Source organism: Zeus faber (assembly GCF_960531495.2).
Source record: "Zeus faber genome assembly, chromosome: 4".
Taxonomy (NCBI): Eukaryota; Metazoa; Chordata; class Actinopteri; order Zeiformes; family Zeidae; genus Zeus; species Zeus faber.
Window position 1 is genome coordinate 18,156,132 of NC_137191.1, and position 20,367 is coordinate 18,176,498.

General features: G+C 42.4%; 2 protein-coding genes across 5 annotated transcripts in view; one reads left to right on the forward strand and one right to left on the reverse strand.

The window, feature by feature from the left end:
- The window catches only part of inpp4b (inositol polyphosphate-4-phosphatase type II B), a gene marked incomplete at its 5' end in the record, with an annotated part of 143,559 nt that extends 133,180 nt beyond the window's left edge, over positions 1-10,379 (forward strand). The window contains 8 exons of the mRNA XM_079999460.1: positions 1,541-1,713; positions 3,567-3,690; positions 4,017-4,143; positions 4,576-4,716; positions 5,072-5,169; positions 5,481-5,593; positions 6,173-6,327; positions 10,226-10,379. Coding sequence (XP_079855586.1) covers positions 1,541-1,713; positions 3,567-3,690; positions 4,017-4,143; positions 4,576-4,716; positions 5,072-5,169; positions 5,481-5,593; positions 6,173-6,327; positions 10,226-10,358 — 1,064 coding nt within the window. The 3' untranslated portion in view covers positions 10,359-10,379. The remainder of the gene's footprint in view (positions 1-1,540; positions 1,714-3,566; positions 3,691-4,016; positions 4,144-4,575; positions 4,717-5,071; positions 5,170-5,480; positions 5,594-6,172; positions 6,328-10,225) is intronic.
- Positions 10,380-10,405: 26 nt separating this feature from the next.
- il15 (interleukin 15) lies at positions 10,406-19,851 on the reverse strand (the record flags this gene model as incomplete). Of its 4 annotated transcripts, none has more annotated exons than XM_079999964.1 (7): positions 19,720-19,851; positions 17,478-17,558; positions 16,371-16,453; positions 14,556-14,646; positions 14,271-14,315; positions 13,731-13,862; positions 10,406-10,558 (listed from the first exon to the last, which is right to left on the reverse strand). In XM_079999964.1, the coding sequence occupies exons 1-7, from the start codon at positions 19,765-19,767 to the stop codon at positions 10,406-10,408; spliced, it is 633 nt and encodes a 210-aa protein (XP_079856090.1). In that variant the 5' UTR covers positions 19,768-19,851. The 4 variants fall into 4 exon arrangements, with proteins under 4 accessions (XP_079856090.1, XP_079856089.1, XP_079856092.1 ...); XM_079999963.1 differs by lacking the exon at positions 10,406-10,558 and adding an exon at positions 12,509-12,647 and having other exon boundaries at positions 13,677-13,862; XM_079999965.1 differs by lacking the exon at positions 10,406-10,558 and adding an exon at positions 12,511-12,647.
- Between the last annotated feature and the right edge of the window lie 516 nt (positions 19,852-20,367).

The window sequence follows — 20,367 nt, forward strand, 5'->3', positions numbered from 1 at the left end:
ACTCAGAAGCACCCTCTATTATGTCAGCGATGGCAGCAAAAAGAAATAAAGTTGATGAAAGTTGGATAATATGCAGATCCCTCTGCTATCGACTGCAAGCTGCCCGGTCTCCCGTCGCAGCCAACTAAATCCTGCCTCAAGCTTGTGCTGCGACGGGTGTCCAGCCGGTGAGCGCTGCCAACTGGCACACAATGCAGCGGCATTAGTGGAACCAGGCAACCACGGGAGGCCTTTGAATGAAAAGTATCTGTGTGTGGGTATGTGTGCCTGCCTGCGTGCGTGCCTGCGTGCGTGCAGGAGTCTATGAGAGTGTATTTGCGTCATTGCACACTTGCAGGAATGTGGTGGCTGCATATGCGCCCCTTTTCCATCTCAAAGTCTGCATGCAGGAAAGGGCTTGTGGGCTCTGCATACAAACCGTGTATGCAGCCGCTGCCGCAGCCAGCCCCTCGTTTGGGATGAGGGGTCGTCTGCTCGTCTAAATAAAAAACATGGATGGAATAATGAGAGGACGGGGGCGGACGGGGTGTTATCTCTTAGCGGAGATTAGCGGAGCCGGTCTTTTGATGACAAGGCATTGTGAGGGTTTGAATGTTTGGACAGGTGGGCTGCAGAGAGCTGCCAGACGGAGCTCTGCTTCCTCCCTTCTCTGTGCAGAGTTGGAATTTGCGAGAATGAGATAAGACGTGATTTCCTCGACAAGACAAGGGCAAGTTGGGTGTACCATACATTTTTCAATGCGTCAACCCGGTGTGCGTGTGCGCCTGCGTATGTGTGAGTGAACTATCCCCGCGTCCCAGTAACTTTCCAGGTTGTTGTAACGGTGGATGCCCAACTGTGAGACGAGCGGCGTTGAGCAGCGCTGCGCGGGCAAACACTGCCCCCTGTTGGCTGGTGAAATCAATTATTCAGGCACGCTCTTGTTTTTCCCATTCCAGCGTACACGGAAATTTGTATCTATCAAGCATTCAGGAAGAGAAAGTACAAGAGCAGGACACTTAAGTGACCTACCTTTGAGAAAGCCAAAATCCAGAAGCATTTATTCCACGCAGGACTAACGAGGCCATGTGATGAACTAAGAAAATAAAACAGATTTTGATACAATTTGATCCATTTTTTATTTTTTTTTATTCTGGGGTGAAACAGCATGGGCCGCAGCACAAAAATAAATCAAATAAAAATGGAATTTGGATAAATCCCACGTTTGTTTATCCGTGCTGGGCACCCGTATCCACCTCCTTTCCTCTGTGTTAATCAACTTCAAACAGGGCCGGGCAATGTAGTTCTGTCACTGCCCTTGAAATTCCAGTTGAGAGATAAGTGCATCTGGACTGCCCAGCCGGTTTGACATTGACCGACTGCACCTTATCTTTGGCTCAGAAGGCTGCGAGTGGAAACCGGCCGTGTGTGCAAGTAATACATCAGCCTACATACACAGCAGTCAGGTGATGCATATGCCTGTCCCTTTATCTCACCCCCACCCTCCCTCCCTCCCTCCCTCCCTCCTCTCTCACCCTCTCCCTCCCTCTCTCGCCCTCAGGTGACTGGAGGGAGCAGCTGTACCCCCTGGTAAGCAGGTTAAAGGAGTGCGTGATTGAGGTGGTGGAGAGGGCGAGGAGGGCCATGACCTTCGTACTCCTGCAGGAGGCGGCGTGCAGCGTGCCCCAGGGGCTGCACCTCCAGCAGAGGAGGGACGTGGTCTTCAGCCAGGCAGTAGGTGCACGCAACCACACCCGAGCAAACAGGAGTAGATCTAAAGCATCACTATCTGTTGAAAAAGGGCCCGGAACCTTTATGAGCATTGTCGGACTGGCCATCAATGCTGCATTGGGAGCGCCGGGACAAATCCCGGTGGGCCTGTCGCTCTGTGGGCCGCCTGAGCAGCCCATTATAAAACAAGAACTAGAGATCGGAGAGATCTGCGTCGCCGGCCCACCATGATTATGCACCAGCCCTCATAATCAAAGTGGGCCAGCGACCCGCATCTCAGATGTCAAATGTCAACTTCAGATATTATTTATAATTTATGGAACAGCAAAACCATTGCACTAGTACAAATATATACAAGCTGGTGTTTGTCTGTTTAAATATTATTTTATTGTTTATAGACCAGCAAAATGGTCTGTACCTTCGCACCTGGCCAAGAAATGTACTACTAAATGTAATGCTTAATTTTTGTTCAATTTTAGATATTATTTCGAGTTTCTTTGTCTATTTTAATATTTATTGTTTAACTGCACTTTAGAAGTTTAAATGTGTACAGTCAGTTCCTGATGTTTGTAATTATTTATTGTTTATAAACCTGCCCTGAAGAGTAGGTAAGAGTTGGAGTAAAAGCATTATTTGACATATTTCCTGTGTTGAAATAGATTATACAGCCTGTTCAAATATAGACATTCATGAATCACTGACTAGTGACTCACTTTCACTAGCTAGTACAGTTACAGTAGTTATCCATTATTCTTATAAGTGGTGTTATTAAGAGTTGGTGTGTTTGTATGTGCGTGGATGGGGCGGGGATGGTGGAGTATGCACAGGTGGTAAGAAATCCTGCTCTGTGTAAAAAAGTTCAGCGCCATTTTGTAGTCCCAGTGCGTCCTTGATTGTCAGGGTTATTTTGACTGAAACTATTTGGGACCTGCTTGGAGGAAGTTCAAGACTGATCATTTGAGGCCAATAATTTGAGAAAAATAATTAAAATTAATTCACTGAGCAACCATCGTGATCCTCAATGTCCCGGTCTAAAGTGTTATATTTATTATTTATTATTAAATTAATTTAGCTTTTTTCTGTTGTTATTATTATTATTATTATTATTATTATTATTATTATTATTATTATTATTCTGGGAGCAGGAATGGAGCTAAATACCTTGCAGTCCTTAAATCATGAATCATGATTGAATGAAAGAAAAACATTTGTAGTGGCACCGAAATGTGTTTTTCTTGTGTGTTCTTGAAGATTATTGTCACTCTGGGGTAGAAACCAATTCCGTAGCTCAACACAAGGTCTTTGCAAAAAAGCTGGAATGTGAAACAGAGAACAAATTGGAGCCCTTCAAACCATTCAGCTGAATAAATAAATAACTCAAATGTCAAGATGTTTCTTTAAACATTGTAGTAGCTAAGGCCAAAAATAGCAAGTTAAGCGTATAATAATAAACATCTCTGGTGTAATTGCAATGAATAGATTGAATGTGCCTGTGGCTGCACACTGCAGTGCACCTTTCTCTGCCCTTAAAGACTTATTGTAGAGAAAACTGTGCAACCAGACACTGCATTCAACAACAAAATAAATGTGAACATACATACAATTCAAGAAATATCGAAATGTTGTTTAAATACGGCCATTGGGCAGGCTGAGGCAGCGCGGTTTGAGTCCGCTTTCATTAGGCCTCTATGGTTGCTCTCCTGGCAGTAAACAGGTTCCCTCCATTTCCTTTATACGTCCTTTGGCCGCACTTTGTTGTAAAAACAAACGGTGTTAGACCTTTAGCATCACAAGAGTGCCATTAAAATGTGTATGCTTTAAGAATCGTGTGTGTGTGCGTGTGTGTGCACGTCCAGCTGGCAGCCCTGGCTTGTGGTTTCGTCATGAGACTCTACGCTGGAATGGAGGACAAAGGCTTCCTGAAGCAGCTCCACCTGGTCGGGGTGGTGGCCCAGTTTGAGAGTCTGCTCAGCACCTACAGTGAGTCCAACCAGCCTGGAAACAGTTTGGAGAAAATTACTTCTGATCTCTTTTCCAAATCGCTAATAACGTTTAAATCGACTCGTGGTGCTGTTGATGTTGTTTTTCCTCCTTCTTTGTTCTTGTTTTTGCTCTACCAAATGAAAATCGGAATCTCCCATGAAAATTCCCATTTTCCTCATCTTGTCTGACTATCAAGTCAGTCCCATATTCACCATGTCATCGCCTTGCACCATTGGTTTAGATGATGTACAAAGACGGGTATTAATACAACTAATATAAACGTATACGACCACTGACTTTGTGCTTTTTGTGTTTGTTTGAAGGCGAGGAGATCGGCATGCTGGAAGACATGGAGGTGGGAATCTCCGATCTGCACCGCGTCACGTTCAGGATTACGGAGGCCAGGACCGACGACCTCAGTGACCTTCAGCCAGTAGTCTGTGGCAGACGGTGAGAAGTCATTATTATCTTTCTATCTTCCTACCTTTCTTCCTAGATAGATAGTTCTATCTATCTATCTATCTATGTATCTATCTATGTATCTCTCTATCTATCTATCTATCTATCTATCTATCTATCTATCTATCTATCCGTCTGTCCATCTGTCCATCTGTCCGTCTGTCTATCTATCTATCTATCTATCTATCTATCTATCTATCTATCTATCTATCTATCTATCTATCCATCTATATGTCTATCTGTCTGTCTGTCGGACGGACGGGCAGGCAGACCCCGTCCGTCCGTCTGTCTGTCTACCTATCCTTTCGCCGACCGCTTAGCACAGCTTGCACTTACATTTTGCAATATAGTGACTGACCTATATTCTCTCTCTCTCTCTCTCTCTCTCTCTCTCTCAAACTCTACCTCTCTCTTTCCATTCAGAGACCACTACAGGGTAGAAGTGCCCTTACCTCGGCTGGCTTTTCAGAGTTTGCCGGAAGAGATCAAGGATGGCAGACCTCTGAGAGTCTTCCCGGTGCTATTTAACGTGGGCATCAATGAACAGCAAACTATAGCGGAGAGGTACTGCACGACGGCTTATGGTCAATTCAGCCTTGAAAATGGAAACGTGGTGGAGAAGCATTTATATGGACCCCTGAACTGTTGTCGAAAAAAATACACTGACAGGCTTCAGATCAGAGAAATAGTTTTGTGATGCATGGAGTCATTAAATAATGAGGTGCCACATTTCAATGTCACATTGAACATTTTTGTATAGTCTCAAATACCCTGTTTTGGGTTTTTTTTTTCAGGGACCATGGTTAAAGCTTTGGCATGTTTAGACATTTTCATCTAGCTGTGCTCACTGATGATCATGATGGATCGGAAGGTTCGTTTTACAGTACATACGTTTATGTTCGGTCTCTCAAATGCGCAGGTTTGGAGACAGTTCCCTGCAGGAGAGGATAAATCAGAGGAACTTTGAGGTTCTAGAAGTCTATTACAAATCGCTGAGTGAAAAAGTGCCAGTAGAATGTAAGTAAACACAATCTGAATCCTCAAAGTTGGAAAAAATATTGAATCATACTGTTGGTCATTGTTTTTATTGAATTTTTTAAATTTCCTTCAAATCTCTTTGTGAGATTCGTGTTATTTTTTCGAAACACAACTAATCTTGCATTGAAACAAGCAAAACACCAGTTCCTCAACTGCAACACGCTTCCTTGCCTTACCTGTGCCTGCAATGTGCCCGGGCAAGGATTACGAAATAAGAGTCCTTGCCAGTCGATCCAAACAATAAACTGATCCAAATCCCGGAAACGTTTCCTCTGTTCCTTTTTGTGCAGGTCTACCGTGTTTCCAGACACATGTCGAATTAAAGGATCTACTTGAAACCCTGGGCCAGAATGTAGTGACAAAGAAGAGGAAGAATGTGGAGATACTGTGGCTCGCTGGAACGGTAAAAAAAAAACCAAAAAAAAAAAACCCATTTCCACACAAACCACAAGCGGCGTTTTGCTTAATGTTTGATTAATTGGAACCAGTGCTGTCGGCGTAATCCTCTTATCTGGAGAAGTCACACCATTTCCCCTTAAATGTATTAATGTGTTCTATACATCGCGTAACGGAGACAACTTTCACAAGCTTTAATGAAAGCACCGAACTAATACTTTGTAAATAAACGCCTGCCTGCACATGATGGATGTTCAGAAAGTGATATCAATGCCGCCCTTTCAACGTGTTACTCAATACCTGAGTCGTGCTCCGCATGCACTTTAGACATTAGACGTACACAGGCATATAAATGGTGGAAATAAGAGTCATAAATACATTTCTTGGTGTTTAGAGAATATTGTATTCAACTACTGTATAAACTCATTTTTTTCATCATAAGCAAGTCGGTGAAACCCCAGAGCCCTGTTTGAAAACGCTGATTGAGCCACGTTGTCCAGATGATCTCTTTTACCAGACAGCGCGCGGAGAAACTCTTTGGGGCGACCTTCCTCACGTTTGCTATCCCCCGCTGCCTTCTTCCCAGATCTGTCGGAGGTTGAATGGCATCAGGTTCACCAGTTGTAAAAGTGCCAAAGATCGGACGTCCATGTCTGTAACCTTAGAGCAGTGTGTGCTGCTGCGAGACGAACACCAGCTCAGCAAGGATTACTTCATCCGAGCCCTGGACTGCATGCGGAGGTAAGGACCAACGCTATTGTTTCAGGCGATCACTGAATCCATTGAGGGTTGGAACAAAAGCTTGAAACCCCCTCCCCCTCCCGCCCCACCACCGCCACCCCTCACCCACACAAATACACGTGGAACAGAGTGGACCCGTTCGCTGCCACATCACTGGACATTGTGTCGCGTTTGCATCCTCACATCCCATCGTACCACGAGCCGCACCCTGGGGAACCTCCTCATCTGGTCCCTCCACTGCGACATTCCTACACATGCTGCGCCATTATGCAGATATCCAGGCTTGTATTTAGGGATACAATGCCACACCATTCCGGCCAGTTGGGCATGCGTATCAGTTTCCCAGAGTAGTGCATTTCTTTTCTTTCTTCAAAACGAAACTTTAAAAGTTTGGATTTTAGTGGCAAATCCTTTAAGAGAAGAACAAATCCGAAAATCATATACCAGAATGATTCTAGAAGGATTTATTTTGCAGTGAAATTTGCAGTATTGCTGATCTGCTCCTAAAATATTTGCATTTGGTGTCTTTGTACTCCTCAGTGCAAATGGTGGACGCAGTAAACAAGGAGGTGGAAGTGTGAGATCAAAAAACAGGACAGGAAGGTTGACATTTCTCAGCCAAGCTCATATTATTCATCTTTCTGCCCATTGTTCAGGGCAGAATTAAATATGCAGCGCCATAAATGTATCTTCTATTGACAAACAAAATAGTCTGAATAAAATAAGGTTTTAGCCAGTTGGGCTGGATGACTAATAATAATAACAATAGTAATAGTAATAGTAATAGTAATAATAGTAGTAATAATAGTAATAGTAATAATAGTAATAGTAATAATAATAATAATAATAATAATAATAATAATAATAATACTCATAATAGTAATAATAATTATTATAATTATAACAATAATTCCTCCAATTCAGTTTCATCACATGATGTAATGACCTTCTTGTTGATAAACTCCAAGTGGTTGAGTCTACCGCAGAGACCACGTCGAGCAAAACATTTGCACCCTTAAACTGCTTGCTCTGTATTTTCTTATATCAACAAAAGATCTTGCGGCTGCTCATCTTCCTCTTTAGTAAACCTTTCTTTCAACATAGTCTTGCCCGTTGTTTCGGTTTTACAAGTGAATAAATACCATCTCTAAAATTGAGTCTAAAGAAAACAATGCAATGGTTTTGTGTTAACAATGGCAGTGTGAATGAAAATTAAATAAGATAAGATAGTACTTTATTTACCCCCCGAAGGGGAATCACTGTCACAGTGAAGACATTGAGTAGTGATCACAGTCAATACTTGACTGAAATCAAGTACAGTCTCGACAGGCTTCATAAGCTTCACATTCTACATATTCAGTAAATCGACGGCATGCCCTAGTCTTAACCTCCACCCAGGCCAGCAGAAGCTCCCTGAAAGAAGATGGAATAAATCTGAGCAAGGGTCACAGGAGGAGGAGTCCTTCTTCCGGGAGGGACAGGCTGCAGCGGGTGAAGCAACCGGGGTTTTGGTTTGGCGGTGGGACCGGTCCGGGGTGGTTAGAGACTTAAGAACCACGTGTCACAAATAAGAGATTCAGCACTTCAGCAAATAGAAGCAGTAAGCTGGGCCGGTCAGGGCCTACTAAAGTGGACTACCAGCCAGCTTCAGCATCATAATGGCCAAAACTACGAACTATATATGGAACTCCAAATAAGGGCATGAGTGAAGGTGGAACTGTAAATAAGGACATATACGTCACCGCCGAGGTAACGGTGGAACTCCAACTAAGGACATATACGTCACCGCTAAGGTGAAGGTGGAACTCCAACTAAGGGCATACACGTCATAGATGAAGAGTGAGGTAGAGAGTCACTGCCACAGTAAATCTAGGTGCTTTATGATGACATACGGTTATATTTTCTGTTGTGAAAGACATAGCACTAGTGTGGGTTACAGCTCATTTGCCTGGTAAAACGAAACAAGCATAAATTCCACGGTCAAGTCGGGCTGTTCTGAATGGAATTCTGATCCTCCATTCATCTCTACGGGGCTCTCTAGGGGTCTTGGCCAAATAGTACATTGTCGGTACATCATAGTCCAGCCTCTCAATTCGCATGACTTCATGCTGAACGGTAATCAGGCTGCTGCATGATCACCCCTCCATCTTCTCATCTTACATGTGGCTTACAACACGATGCTTTGTAAGCGCCTTTCCCGCATCGTTGCTCCTCTAGCGACCGCGTTCAAATATTAATCCGCCGCCGCGTGCTTGTCTGTGGTTTCCTGCGCTACCGGCAGTCTCAGCGTGCCCCTCGGTGCGGCCCTCGCATCCGTCTCTCATCCCTGCCACCGTTCCACTCAGACGGCATGTCGGGTAAACCTACTAACCCATCGGTGTTTTTAACCTGTCTCTGTCCCGTGTGCTGTCTTCCGGCGTGCGTGGCTGCAGTCGGCTGACCCAGGGAGACGCGGGCCACTGGGACGACCCCGAGGCCGGCACCGTGGAGAACAAACCGGCGTCGCGCCACTTTTACCCCATTGCCCTGCTGCTCGTTAGCTCCCACCTGCTGGTCGTCTGGCTCATTTTAAGTCTCGTTTTTCTGCTTGCAAAATATCAATAAATTGCTGACAATGCCGTATACGCTCACGCTTTTTCCGCTTCTTTTGGTGGTTATTTGTTTCCCCTTTCGAGCCGTGGTGGTGTGAATTGGTTGAAGGCTAGTTTAATATTTACCATTTCCAACAACATTAACCTGGAGGGTGTTGATCCCCTTCCAGAACATTGGGGGAATTCTATTTTAAAGGTATTAAAGAAGATAGGCGGAAAGGAAATTTCTACATTTTAGAGTTTTGGAGGGTAGAAAATTGGCCTAAATCTTTGATATCCAGAGATATAAAAAATTAAAAAAAATCTAGACAATGACACCTGAAAAAAGTCATGGTCGAAGGCAGACACAGCTGGATTCTCAATAATATCAGCTGTCCCTCAGTACCAAATGCAGCTAAAGGATGATCACCTGGACGTTCAGGTAATAAAACATTTTACATTTATGGTCTCAATATGGAATGTGGTGATAAAGAAATCAACTTCACATCGAGTTAATCGCCAAAAAGGTTTTAATAAAGAACCATTTGGTAACATAAAGGAGCTGCCTCGCCCGCTTTAAACAGCTTCGGTGAACTTCTCAGGACACATCACAGACCACAAATCCTCAGGACTGGTCTTAGTTTGAAAAACAAAACAAAAAGTCTGATTAAATGGACATCAGTCGTCTCCGTCAAAGTCCGTCACAGTCCAGTCGACTCGTGTTCTATGTTGTTTTAATTGTACATGAACTCAAGCATCTTGTGATTGACCTTTAATATTTTACTGACACATTCAAATAAGACATAACACAGCCTGCACAAAATAACCATCCTACATCCTATTTTGAAACACAGCCCGAGTGTAAAACATGTAGAGCCAAAGGGTATGATCATATATACACTGTATTACATCAATCTTAATTTCTTCCTCTGCATTTACTTCTTAAAGGGGCACTTTACTGCAAAAGGACACAATTGATTTATTTTGCTTCAATTATATTTAGAGAAATTATTTATATCATCCTTATTTCATAGAATGCACTGGGCTGTGCACTAAGCTGTGCATGCAGCCGTCGCCCTGGAGATGACCCATTACATAATCTGTTTACAACTACAATTATTTGAGTTCATTGAAACTAAAAGCGGAGGGTAACGTCGCTTACTGTGTATACTGCAGCAAATCACAAGCTACAGGACAAAAAACAATCCCTATCATTTTAGCGGAAATTCCCCTTTCCGTTCAAAACGGACATCATTTTGAACAATATCTCATGTTTCTCCCCCCCTTTCTCGTTCCTCTGCACTCCACACTCCATGTGAAACCACCAGAGAAGGATGTCGGATTGAGAACGTACAAAAGAACATCCGGTGCAGGAAATACGCTTTCAACATGTTGCAGCTGATGACCTTTCCCAAGTGTTACCGTCCGCCGGAGGGAACGTACGGAAAAGTCGACTCTTGAGGAAGCAAGACGCCGGCGCTGCAGTTTGCTGGAGAATTGTAAATAACTCATTTTAAACTATAGTGGTGAACAACAGCGGATTTGCCAAAATAACGTGTGTTGTACATGATTGGAAGTCCCAATCCGAGGTGCCCTCCTGCAAAGACGACTGCTGCCCGGACTGATGTTCTCCTGGTGACGTCTGCATGTTTATCCCGCAGCTTCAGAAAGAAAGTGCAAAGGGTATCGCAGGAGGGGCGGGATAAGGTTAATTTTTCCCCAGAGTTAAACAGTCGAATACAAACATCTCTGCTTTGCTTCAAGAAAAAATCCAATTTAAAAAAAAGGGGGGGGGGGGGGTATAGAGTTTTTTACGATCATCTATAAATTTGTCAAAAACAAAAATGATAGCAAAAACAACAATTTGGGTCCAATTCCAAATGCTTATTATTGTTGGGAACCCCCCCCTCCCCAAGAAAACCACAGTGTGTATATCAAGCATGGAAAATTATCCAATAACTTCATTCCACTATCTCCTACAAGTAATGTTTAGTTCAAAACCTGCACTAAACCTATCACTTTTCTCCTTTTTCTGTAAATAGTCGAAATATTGTCCTAGATATTAAATATTCATTGGAATCATCATTTGGCCAACCGAAAGCCACTGAATTTTTAAATACTCCATAGTGTTGACGTCATTTCAACATCGTAAAAGTTTCAAATTCCATGACCCAAGCTCGAGCCGTAAAGTTGTCCTGCTGATGACGAATGTAAACAGATTTTAAGGAAAAATGTGTAAAGCGGTTTGTCATTTTTGTTTCACTGAGCTCGTCCATTTCCAACTCCTCCCAATTCTGTGTTATGGTCAAATTTCCATTCTTTCTTTGTGTGTGAAGGTACAGCCCAAGGATATCTTCTAATGTACAGTTTGAAATGATAATTGTATTGTATAGAAAAATGACTGGATTGCCCTTTCATACTGTTATGTATAGCATTGTATTATTTATTTTTGTATTTGGAAATTTTATATTTTCAAGGCAGTACCATAGACTGCATGTTAAAAAAGTCTGCTTTATTAAAAAAAATATATATACCTAGAGTGTAATAAAACAATGTTTTATTCAACATAAATACCAGCACAAATTAAATTTTCAATACCAACTGTTTTTTGTAAATGTTATTAATTTACAGGTTGAATGACATATCACCGGTCAATGACTAACCAACATCTAAAAGACCTCAGTGGAGGTCCTCTGCCTTGTAACATTTTAGAAAGAAACAGTTGTGGACAATTAGGGCAGATTTTTATTTTCAAGATTTGAAGATATGTTTGTGAAAATAAATCAAATAAAAATATATATTTATATATATAAAAATATATGTATATAAAAAAATATATGTGTGTGTGTGTGTATATATATATATATATAAAATTTAGAGGTAATATATTTTTTTATTCTTGTGTTTAACGCTAAAATCCATAACAATTATTGGTCTGAAAACAACTTGAAGCTTTTGCAGCTGTGTGGATAATTATGGGGATGTTGAAACATTTCCCATGGGCCTTAACTTCCTCTTTGTACAAAAGTGAAAGCAGTTTGTCTAGAGTCATTTATCGTTTTGTATTTGTGATACAATGCATTTTAAAAACATGTTAGTATGAAGTCAGGGATGAATAGCTCTGTTATTGCAATGTAGTTTGCATATTTTATGTCATTAATTACTTTTTAATTATCATTACTAATTAAAAGCCTAATAGTGAGCATATTTACTGAGAACTTAATATGATGGATATGGGCCGTGGAATTTTTAGTGATGAGTAAGCACAGTATATGCAATTCCATAGCTATCAATAAATACCAGAATAAAAGCTTTTAAATGTAGAATTTGAGATGCACATTTTAAGTTGTGAAAACATAAATTATATAGGTTTAACAAATTAAAGCATTTTGTTTGTAGCTGATCCAATGATGCCAAGCCATATTGAAAAACAGTGTGAAACAGTTATACAAACTCAAACTCTTTGTTCCTCCATTACTGCACAAACAGTTCATGCATTGTCGATGATTACATCAAAAATCTCATTTACAATAACATACATCAAAATAAGATTCTTTGTAAACCTTAAACTCAACTTTCTTGTTAACAAAATACAAATATAAAATTTTATCTACATAATTTACACTATAATATTGCCAGGGCTTGAGATTCAGCATGTGCTATGTTCATACTCTGCAAAACATTTAGCAGTCTCTCAAAAAATATTTTTGCAGTTTTTAAAGCGTGTGCCTCACATGGTGGACAGTGGACCTAAAATAAAAAGAAATAAAATAAAATGAAACAATGTATAAAGCAGAAATAAATGATCACTTAACAAATACCAAAACCAGTCTTACTATTAATGGCTTATTTAACAACCAGGCACTAATGTGTAGTAATGCACACCAGGGTTGAGTGGAATTAATATTGCTTTAATTAATATTGCTTCTAAAAATCCAATTCATCTACTGAATATGAATTGAGTCATTGATATATAATCAATAAGGTTTTCAAAATCTCAATGATTTGGCCATAATGTTAGCATACAATCAACATAATGCAGCTTAACATTAGATTTTATTACCAGTACACCAATCAGCCACAACATTAAAACCACTAACAAGTGAAGTGAATAACATTGATCATCTCGTTCCAATGGCACCTGTCAAGGGGTGGGATATATTAGGCAGAAAGTGAACAGTCGGTTGTTGAAGTTGATGTGTTGGAAGCAGGAAAAAATGGGCAAGCGTAAGGATCTGGGCGACTTTGACAAGAGCCAAATTGTGATGGCTAGACGACTGGGTCAGAGCATCTCCAAAACAGCAGGTTTTGTGGGGTGTTCCCGGTATGCAGTGGTTAGTACCTACCAAAAGTGGTACAAGGAAGGACAACCGGTGATCCGGTGACAGGGTCATGGGCGCCCAAGGCTCATTAATGTGTGTGGGGAGTGAAGTCTAGACCGTTGGGTCCGATCCCACAGAAGAGCTGCTGTAGCACAAATTGTTTAAAAAGTTGCTATGATAGAAAGGTGTCAGAACACACAGTGCATCACAGCTGACTGTTCACTTGCTGAGACAATAATCTTAAAAATGTGATCCATGGCCAGGGAAGTGGTCAGCAACGTGCTGTGTGCTGGCTAGTAAACATGCTGCAACTCCATTTGACGGAGAATTTGTGAATTTATTGAAAGGATTAATGAGTGAGCGGATGGACTCATGAATAAAATGATGAATGAATGAATGAACTAATGAATGAATGAATGTTCAAATATTTTGCTGCTCCTGCGGACTCTGACCTCACCTGAGCTGTGTGCGTTTGGAACGTGTGATGGATGAAGAGGTAAGGAGGACTTACAGAGCCACCTTGAGCATACAGGCTTTCATTAAAATGAAGGATGCAATCTGCTTCGCTTCCCACTCCTTCTTCAAACAGCACGACGTCCAGCTCCAACAGAAAGCATTTCAGGGACATAACTTTGCAGTCCTCCTGAGGCCAGAAAAACATCCCAGAATGGACACTTAGAAGACAGCACTCATTAATACGGTGTTGCTATTTATTAATGTCTGCGATCTAAAAGCTGGCATGCTAAGAAAATGTAATAGAAAAAGCTGATTCGTTTTTGATTTGATTTGATTTTTTTTATTATAAGAAGGTATTGAAAAGGGATGAAATTGAATTTCAATGTTTTAGTGCTTTCACTTTACACGGTCACCCACGTTTGATGTTATACCTTCTAATTTCAAGTCAGTGTGTTTTGGCGTCTTTATCAAAAGGATGAAACACATAACAAAAAAAGTATCTAGTTGAGTTCCCTAAAAAGGCCAAAAGTCAAGAACTCCACCCTTTAGGCTCAAAAGGAAACAACTCTGTTCCGTTGAGGTCGAGGAAACTTACAGGAAAGTCGTTAAGCAAAGGCGCGTACAGCAAAGCATCGGACTTCTGGAAAGGTTCGAGGAGAGACCAAGCAAATAAAGAATTTAATATTTTTGCTTAAAAAAAAGAAAATAAAAAAACAACAACAATAATAATAATAATAATAATAATATTATATTCGACAAAATAATCCAATAAAATCTTCCCTGAACAGGGAAATGGCACACGTGTATCAATAGTTACAATTAATTAATTTCTATTGTTTGCAATACTTCAGTGTTGATACAGTAAAAGTGATGCTCTCACCACGATGGTGTGCTTCATTTTGTTCAAGCACAGATGCAGTTCTCCAAGAACAGGGTTGGCGTTGGCAACACAGGTAGAGCTGCTCAGGATGCTTTAAGGAAACAATGGACAACAGTGAGAATACATTTAATATTTGTATCATAGCTCTGGACTTATGTCCCTTGTCAAGTGTGGATAAGTCTCTAAAGTGATCATCTTCAATAGTCATATCATTGATTTCCAATATATAGAAAAATATGCTATGTTAACAAATATGTCATATCCCTCCATTACATGACTGTATACACACACACACACCCAACCCTAACCCTAACCCAATACATACAGTACCAGTCAAAAGTCTGGACACTCATTCAAGGGTTTTTCTTTACTTTTACTATTTTCTACAATGTAGAATAATAGTGAAGACATCAAAACTATGAAATAACACATTATGTAGTAACCAAAAAAGTGTTCCCCACAACATTAAAACCACTGACAGGTGAAGTCAATAACATTGCTCATCTCGTTCCAATGGCACCTGTCAAGAGGTGGGATATATCAGGCAGAAAGTGAACAGTCAGTTGTTGAAGTTGATGTGTTGGAAGCAGGAGAAATGGGCAAGCGTAAGGATCTGAGCGACTCTGACAAGAGCCAAATTGTGATGGCTAGACGACTGGGTCAGAGCATCTCCAAAACGGCAGGTCTTGTGCAATGTTCCTGGTATGCAGTGGTTAGTACCTACCATAAGTGGTCCAATATAAGGACAACCGATGAACCGGCGACAGGGTCATGGGCGTCCATGGGCTCATTAGGCATTTTCATACCGAACAGTTCTGTGGACGCCCTCAGGGGAACTAGGAAGGTCCCCTGAGAACTACATTTTTTCCCTGGTTGTATTCGCACTGCACTCAAACTCTGAAGTGATGTCATCCACAAGAAAGTTACTTATTTCTTTTAAGTTTATTATGTATTATTTATTTATTAAGTTACTTATTTCACCTTATCAGTCCACTAAAATCTGTTTCTGACAAATTTGAAGCGAGAAATAAGCAAGTAGTCCCCGTAATGCACGGTGCTGATTTATTTTTGTTTAGGAGTGAAGTAAAAAGTTGATTATTAATGCGTAACTGAGAAGCACGGGGAAGAGCAGTGGACATCGCGGCTGCAAAGTAAACATGGAGAGGGCGACAGGTCCTGATCTAGACCTGATCTAAGGTCTGGAGCCTTCTTTCTCTCCTCTCCTCCCGTGTGTGTGAAATGTGACTCCGCAGACTGTGCTGCGACTCTGCTGTGCGCGGCACAAAGCAGACACTTTTGGTTTTGTAGTGTCTGAAATATTGATAACACACTTAGTATTGAACTAATTAGAATTTTTGTATTTGATGATCGTAGGCACTGAGATACAAAAAATAACTAAATGGGTTTTATCTCTATAAGGAAAAAAAAAAAAAAAAAAAAAAAAGGAAACGGCTGTTACACACACACACACACACACACACACACACACACACACACACACACACACACACACACACACACACACACACACACACACACACACACACACACACACACACACACACACACACACACACTATTTAGATAGTATGTATAGTCACTTTCGAGACCCAAACCTTTACAGTAGCCACCATTAATCCTGCACGTTTCATTTAGTAAGTCTTTAGAACTAATAACTCACATAACTGGTTTGATATACAACGCTCACAGTTTTTCCTGAATGATCTGAATCATAATTCCCTTGGATTATTGTGCAAGTACGACTGGATGATATCGATAAAATGTAGTGGTTTGGGTTATTCATCCTGGACTTACCTCAAAATTAAGACACAACGCCAGACGTCGCTTTGGAGACACTCTCGGCAGTGGTTGCAGGAAAGCCCAAAACGTAAGCATTTCTGCAAAAATGAGCTGAAACTTAAAACTTACCCCCAACTCACACCAAAAGTCCCAGGTCAGCGTCACGTCACGCAGTTTGTCGAGTCACACCGACTTCATTCTGTCAACGACACGGTCCTGAAAGCAGCACTCTCCTGACTTTCTATCACTGAAACTACGTTTTCAACCATTTGCTTTTCATTTCATTCGCATTTGGAGTCTGTTTTTTAAAGTAGTTGGATTAGTTTGTAAGTTTAGTGTTCATTGTTTACATTTCACACATGCGTTTTAGTGCTGGAATGAGTCATCTATATACAGTATATGGTCATCTACATTGCGACCAATAAAGTTTATCAAACATCAAACTACTTCCCAAGTATGAAGTAAAATGTAAAGTATTTTCCTGGGCATGATATTTGTTTTCCTGTTGGAATGCTAATATTTTCTTTACATCAAGGTTTAATTTGTTGTGGGGGGAAAATGTATTGGTTGGTTAATTGAACTCAGTAATCCACGTGAGGACCGCACATCAGCGACTTTAAATAGGTGGTCGATGCGTACCGGGCTTGGAAATTAAAATAGTTTCACTAAACACATCTTTTGATGCACTGAGTAACACGTTGCCATGTAAAGCCTGTGGCGATATTCTACTGAAAGACAGGGGATGATGTGCAAAACCACCAGGGGAAACTGAACTCAAATACACTAAACATCACAAAGAAGTCCTGAGGGAAGGATCTGACTAACTAGAAAAGAGCGGTAAAATTCTAATAGAAAGTGTTAAATGTAGGCACAGTTCCACTGAAGTCAGTGCAGGTGTTTTTTAAGTCTTTATTTTGTGCAAGTTGTCAGTTTAAACATCGCGAAGAAGTCCTGAGGTATTAAAATAGTCCAAATCTTTGGACAGAGACAGCGCTATCTCCTTCCATGATTGCAACGCCACCTGGTCATTTTCGTGGTTAAGCACGGATGGATCGTACAGATTCCTGCACCTGCAGACCTCTTTGCACAACCTCCCTTTGGAACGTGTCCATCTTGAATTACCTGAAGCACATGGCGCGGAGTTCCAATGATTGGGAGGTGCGCGGCCTCGCCCAAAATCACCATCTGGCACTGCCACAATGACTGTATGATCAGTCAGAACAGAATGATCAGTTATGGCGCGCGGTAAAATGTCAACACGGCTGCAGCGACTATGAAGCAGGCTTTAAGGTAGGGTCACGCCGCCGGCGGACATGGGCTGCAATCAGACAACTTTGGCGCAGATGTGAAAATTAACTAAATGGGTTTTACTTCTATAAAAAAAATAAGAAATAAAACGCAGTGGGGCAGTGGACAAGTAATGTAATCAGCGTACACACGAACACCGTGTAACACCGGTAACACTGATAACCGCGGCATCCCCAGTACACGCGGCACTGTGTAGAAAGGGAGAGAGGTTTGAAATGTTTGGTGCGCCCACGACAGCCAGTCGATTCTGAGCCGGCACATCCACGAACGCCAGGAGAACAGAGACCTGGCGACAGAGGAGAGCGAATCGGCTTCACGCTGCAGCCCCGTCACCGGCGGTATGACCCTAGCAAAACAGAGCTTTGAGCCAGGCTTGAAGTGTCCGTGCGACTCCCTCGTTCTCATTGGGGGGGGGGGGGGGGGGGGTCTAGGGCCTTTATGAAGCGAGAGGAAAGTGAAGTTGCTGATATTATTTAAAGATGGACAAAACCATAATTCACTCTTAAACTTTTTATATACACAGGTACTCCTCACTTAACGACCTACCTGTTTAACGGCCGTTTGGACTAACAAACCAGCTCTCTGACCAGTCTGTATTGTACGCTGCGTATAATACCACAGCGTCTCAGCGTCAAGCATATCGCGCATCACCGTTTACACCATATATACGAAATACACACACACACACATACATATATATATATATATATATATATATATATATATATCATCACCATTCTCAGTTTCATTCCTGCAGTCTGTCAGTATTCACTACACTAGCGTTCACAATGGCCACGCCCCCTTACCGTGAAATAACACCGGTCCTCGCTTATCAACCAATTCGCTCAACGGCCTGGTCCTAGGAACTGAACTTAGTGGTTAAGTGAGGAGTACCTGTATTCCAAATTTTGAACGCGGCATTATGACACATTCAATATCATTTTTATTTGCAAAATGACTTGTACTATGTTTGATTTTGGTTTATCCGTCCCGATTCCCAGTCATCTCAAGAACTGTGAGGTTTGTCTGGACTGTGTTTGTCATTGTGTCAAATCTTAAAGGCAAAAGTTATATATGCTGAGTTATAAGGAATGTTAAAAACTATGGGTGTTTCACTTTCCTTCCATTTTTAAAGAAGTAAATCCACACAATTATTTGGATAAAAAAAATCCAATATTTGAAACTTTATTTAGCAAATCTAATCAAATCAAATGTAATTCAACGTGTGTGTGTTATGCATGTGCTCCTCTTTCCCTTGCTGGTGGCGGGGTCCGCCCTCCCGGGGGGAGAACGCAACGTTTGGCGACACGACAGGAAGCAGCTGTTCTGGAAAACTTTGGGAAAAGCAGCGTAGCTCGTTATGTTGAGTAAACGGTCCACGTGGAGGAACGTTCACAAATAATAAACGCCGCCCTCTAATCAACCTTATCTCCACCGCCCTCAAGTATCCAGGAATTTTGTTTCGTTTTTTTCCGGGTATCAGGGAACCCGGAATTGAATTATTTTCTAAACAACAACAGCATGAAACTTGGGGATTCGCATGGTATTCTGGGACTTCTAGTGTAATGGAGTCTTTCTACTTTAATGACGACAGGTGGTGAAGCTGATGGGGGGCGTACAGGTGCTCCTCACTTAACTATGTTCCTAGGACCCGTGTTATTTCACGGTAAGGGGGCGTGGCGGTTGTGAACGGGAGCGAGAGACTGTGAACGGGAGCGAGAGACTGAGAACGGTGATGAGATTTAAACAGTATATAAGTGTATTTAGTATATATAGTGTATATTGTATATAAAGGGTGAGACGCCGCGCACGCCGCGGTATTGTAAGCCCAGTACAGATTGGTCAGAGGGCCGGTCGTGAGTCCGAACGGTCGTTAAACGGGTAGGTTGTTAAGTGAGGAGTAGCCGTACTTTGCTCCGATCCGCACCGCCGTGAGGCAGTCCACAGATCCCCGATACTATCTCGACGGACTACAAGCCGTGGCTTGTGAAACGTGGAAGTGCGTCGGCGTCCTCTCCGGATAACGAGCGGCGGCCACACGCGGTCGGTTGCTCACCAGTCTTCCGAGGAACGCCGGGCGGGGAGCCGTCACGCCGCCCTCCATCTGCCAAGCGGCTGCTCCTCGCCAGAGAGCCAGAAAACACCTCCACTGCTTCCCATTTCACTGGCTCGCTCTCGGCTGTCGGGTCCGCGGGCAACTCGGGCCACGGCGCTCCCGCCTCCCACGGAGCCCGGTGGGTGGGACGCCGCGCCGGACGTCGACGCCTGATTCGCGCTGGGGCCCGTGTCAAATGACTGTCGTCACGTGGCTGATGACGTCAGACCCCCCCCCCCCCCCCCCCCCCCGGAAAAGGTGCGACCGGTTGGGACGAGGACGTGCCCGCAGACGAGTTACGCGTGTATGGATTACGCCGATATAGAGTGCATACAAATGAATCAGACGGGTGAATCGATACGCAGCACCACAAACGGATGGAGGCGATCTCATTTCACTGGGGAACAGAAGAGAGGAGACCGCATTTCCAAATAAACCGTAGAGTAAATCAGGGGAGCGACACACCTGCCTTTTGCCCCCCTTTGCGCGGGCGCCCTCGCACGTGTTCGTCAAGCGCCGGCGATGGAACGTGGGGACGACGTGGCGTTCGAGGGCCAGAGCAGCGAAGGGGCGCGAGTCAAGAAGGAGATAAAGAATAAATAAGTAAAT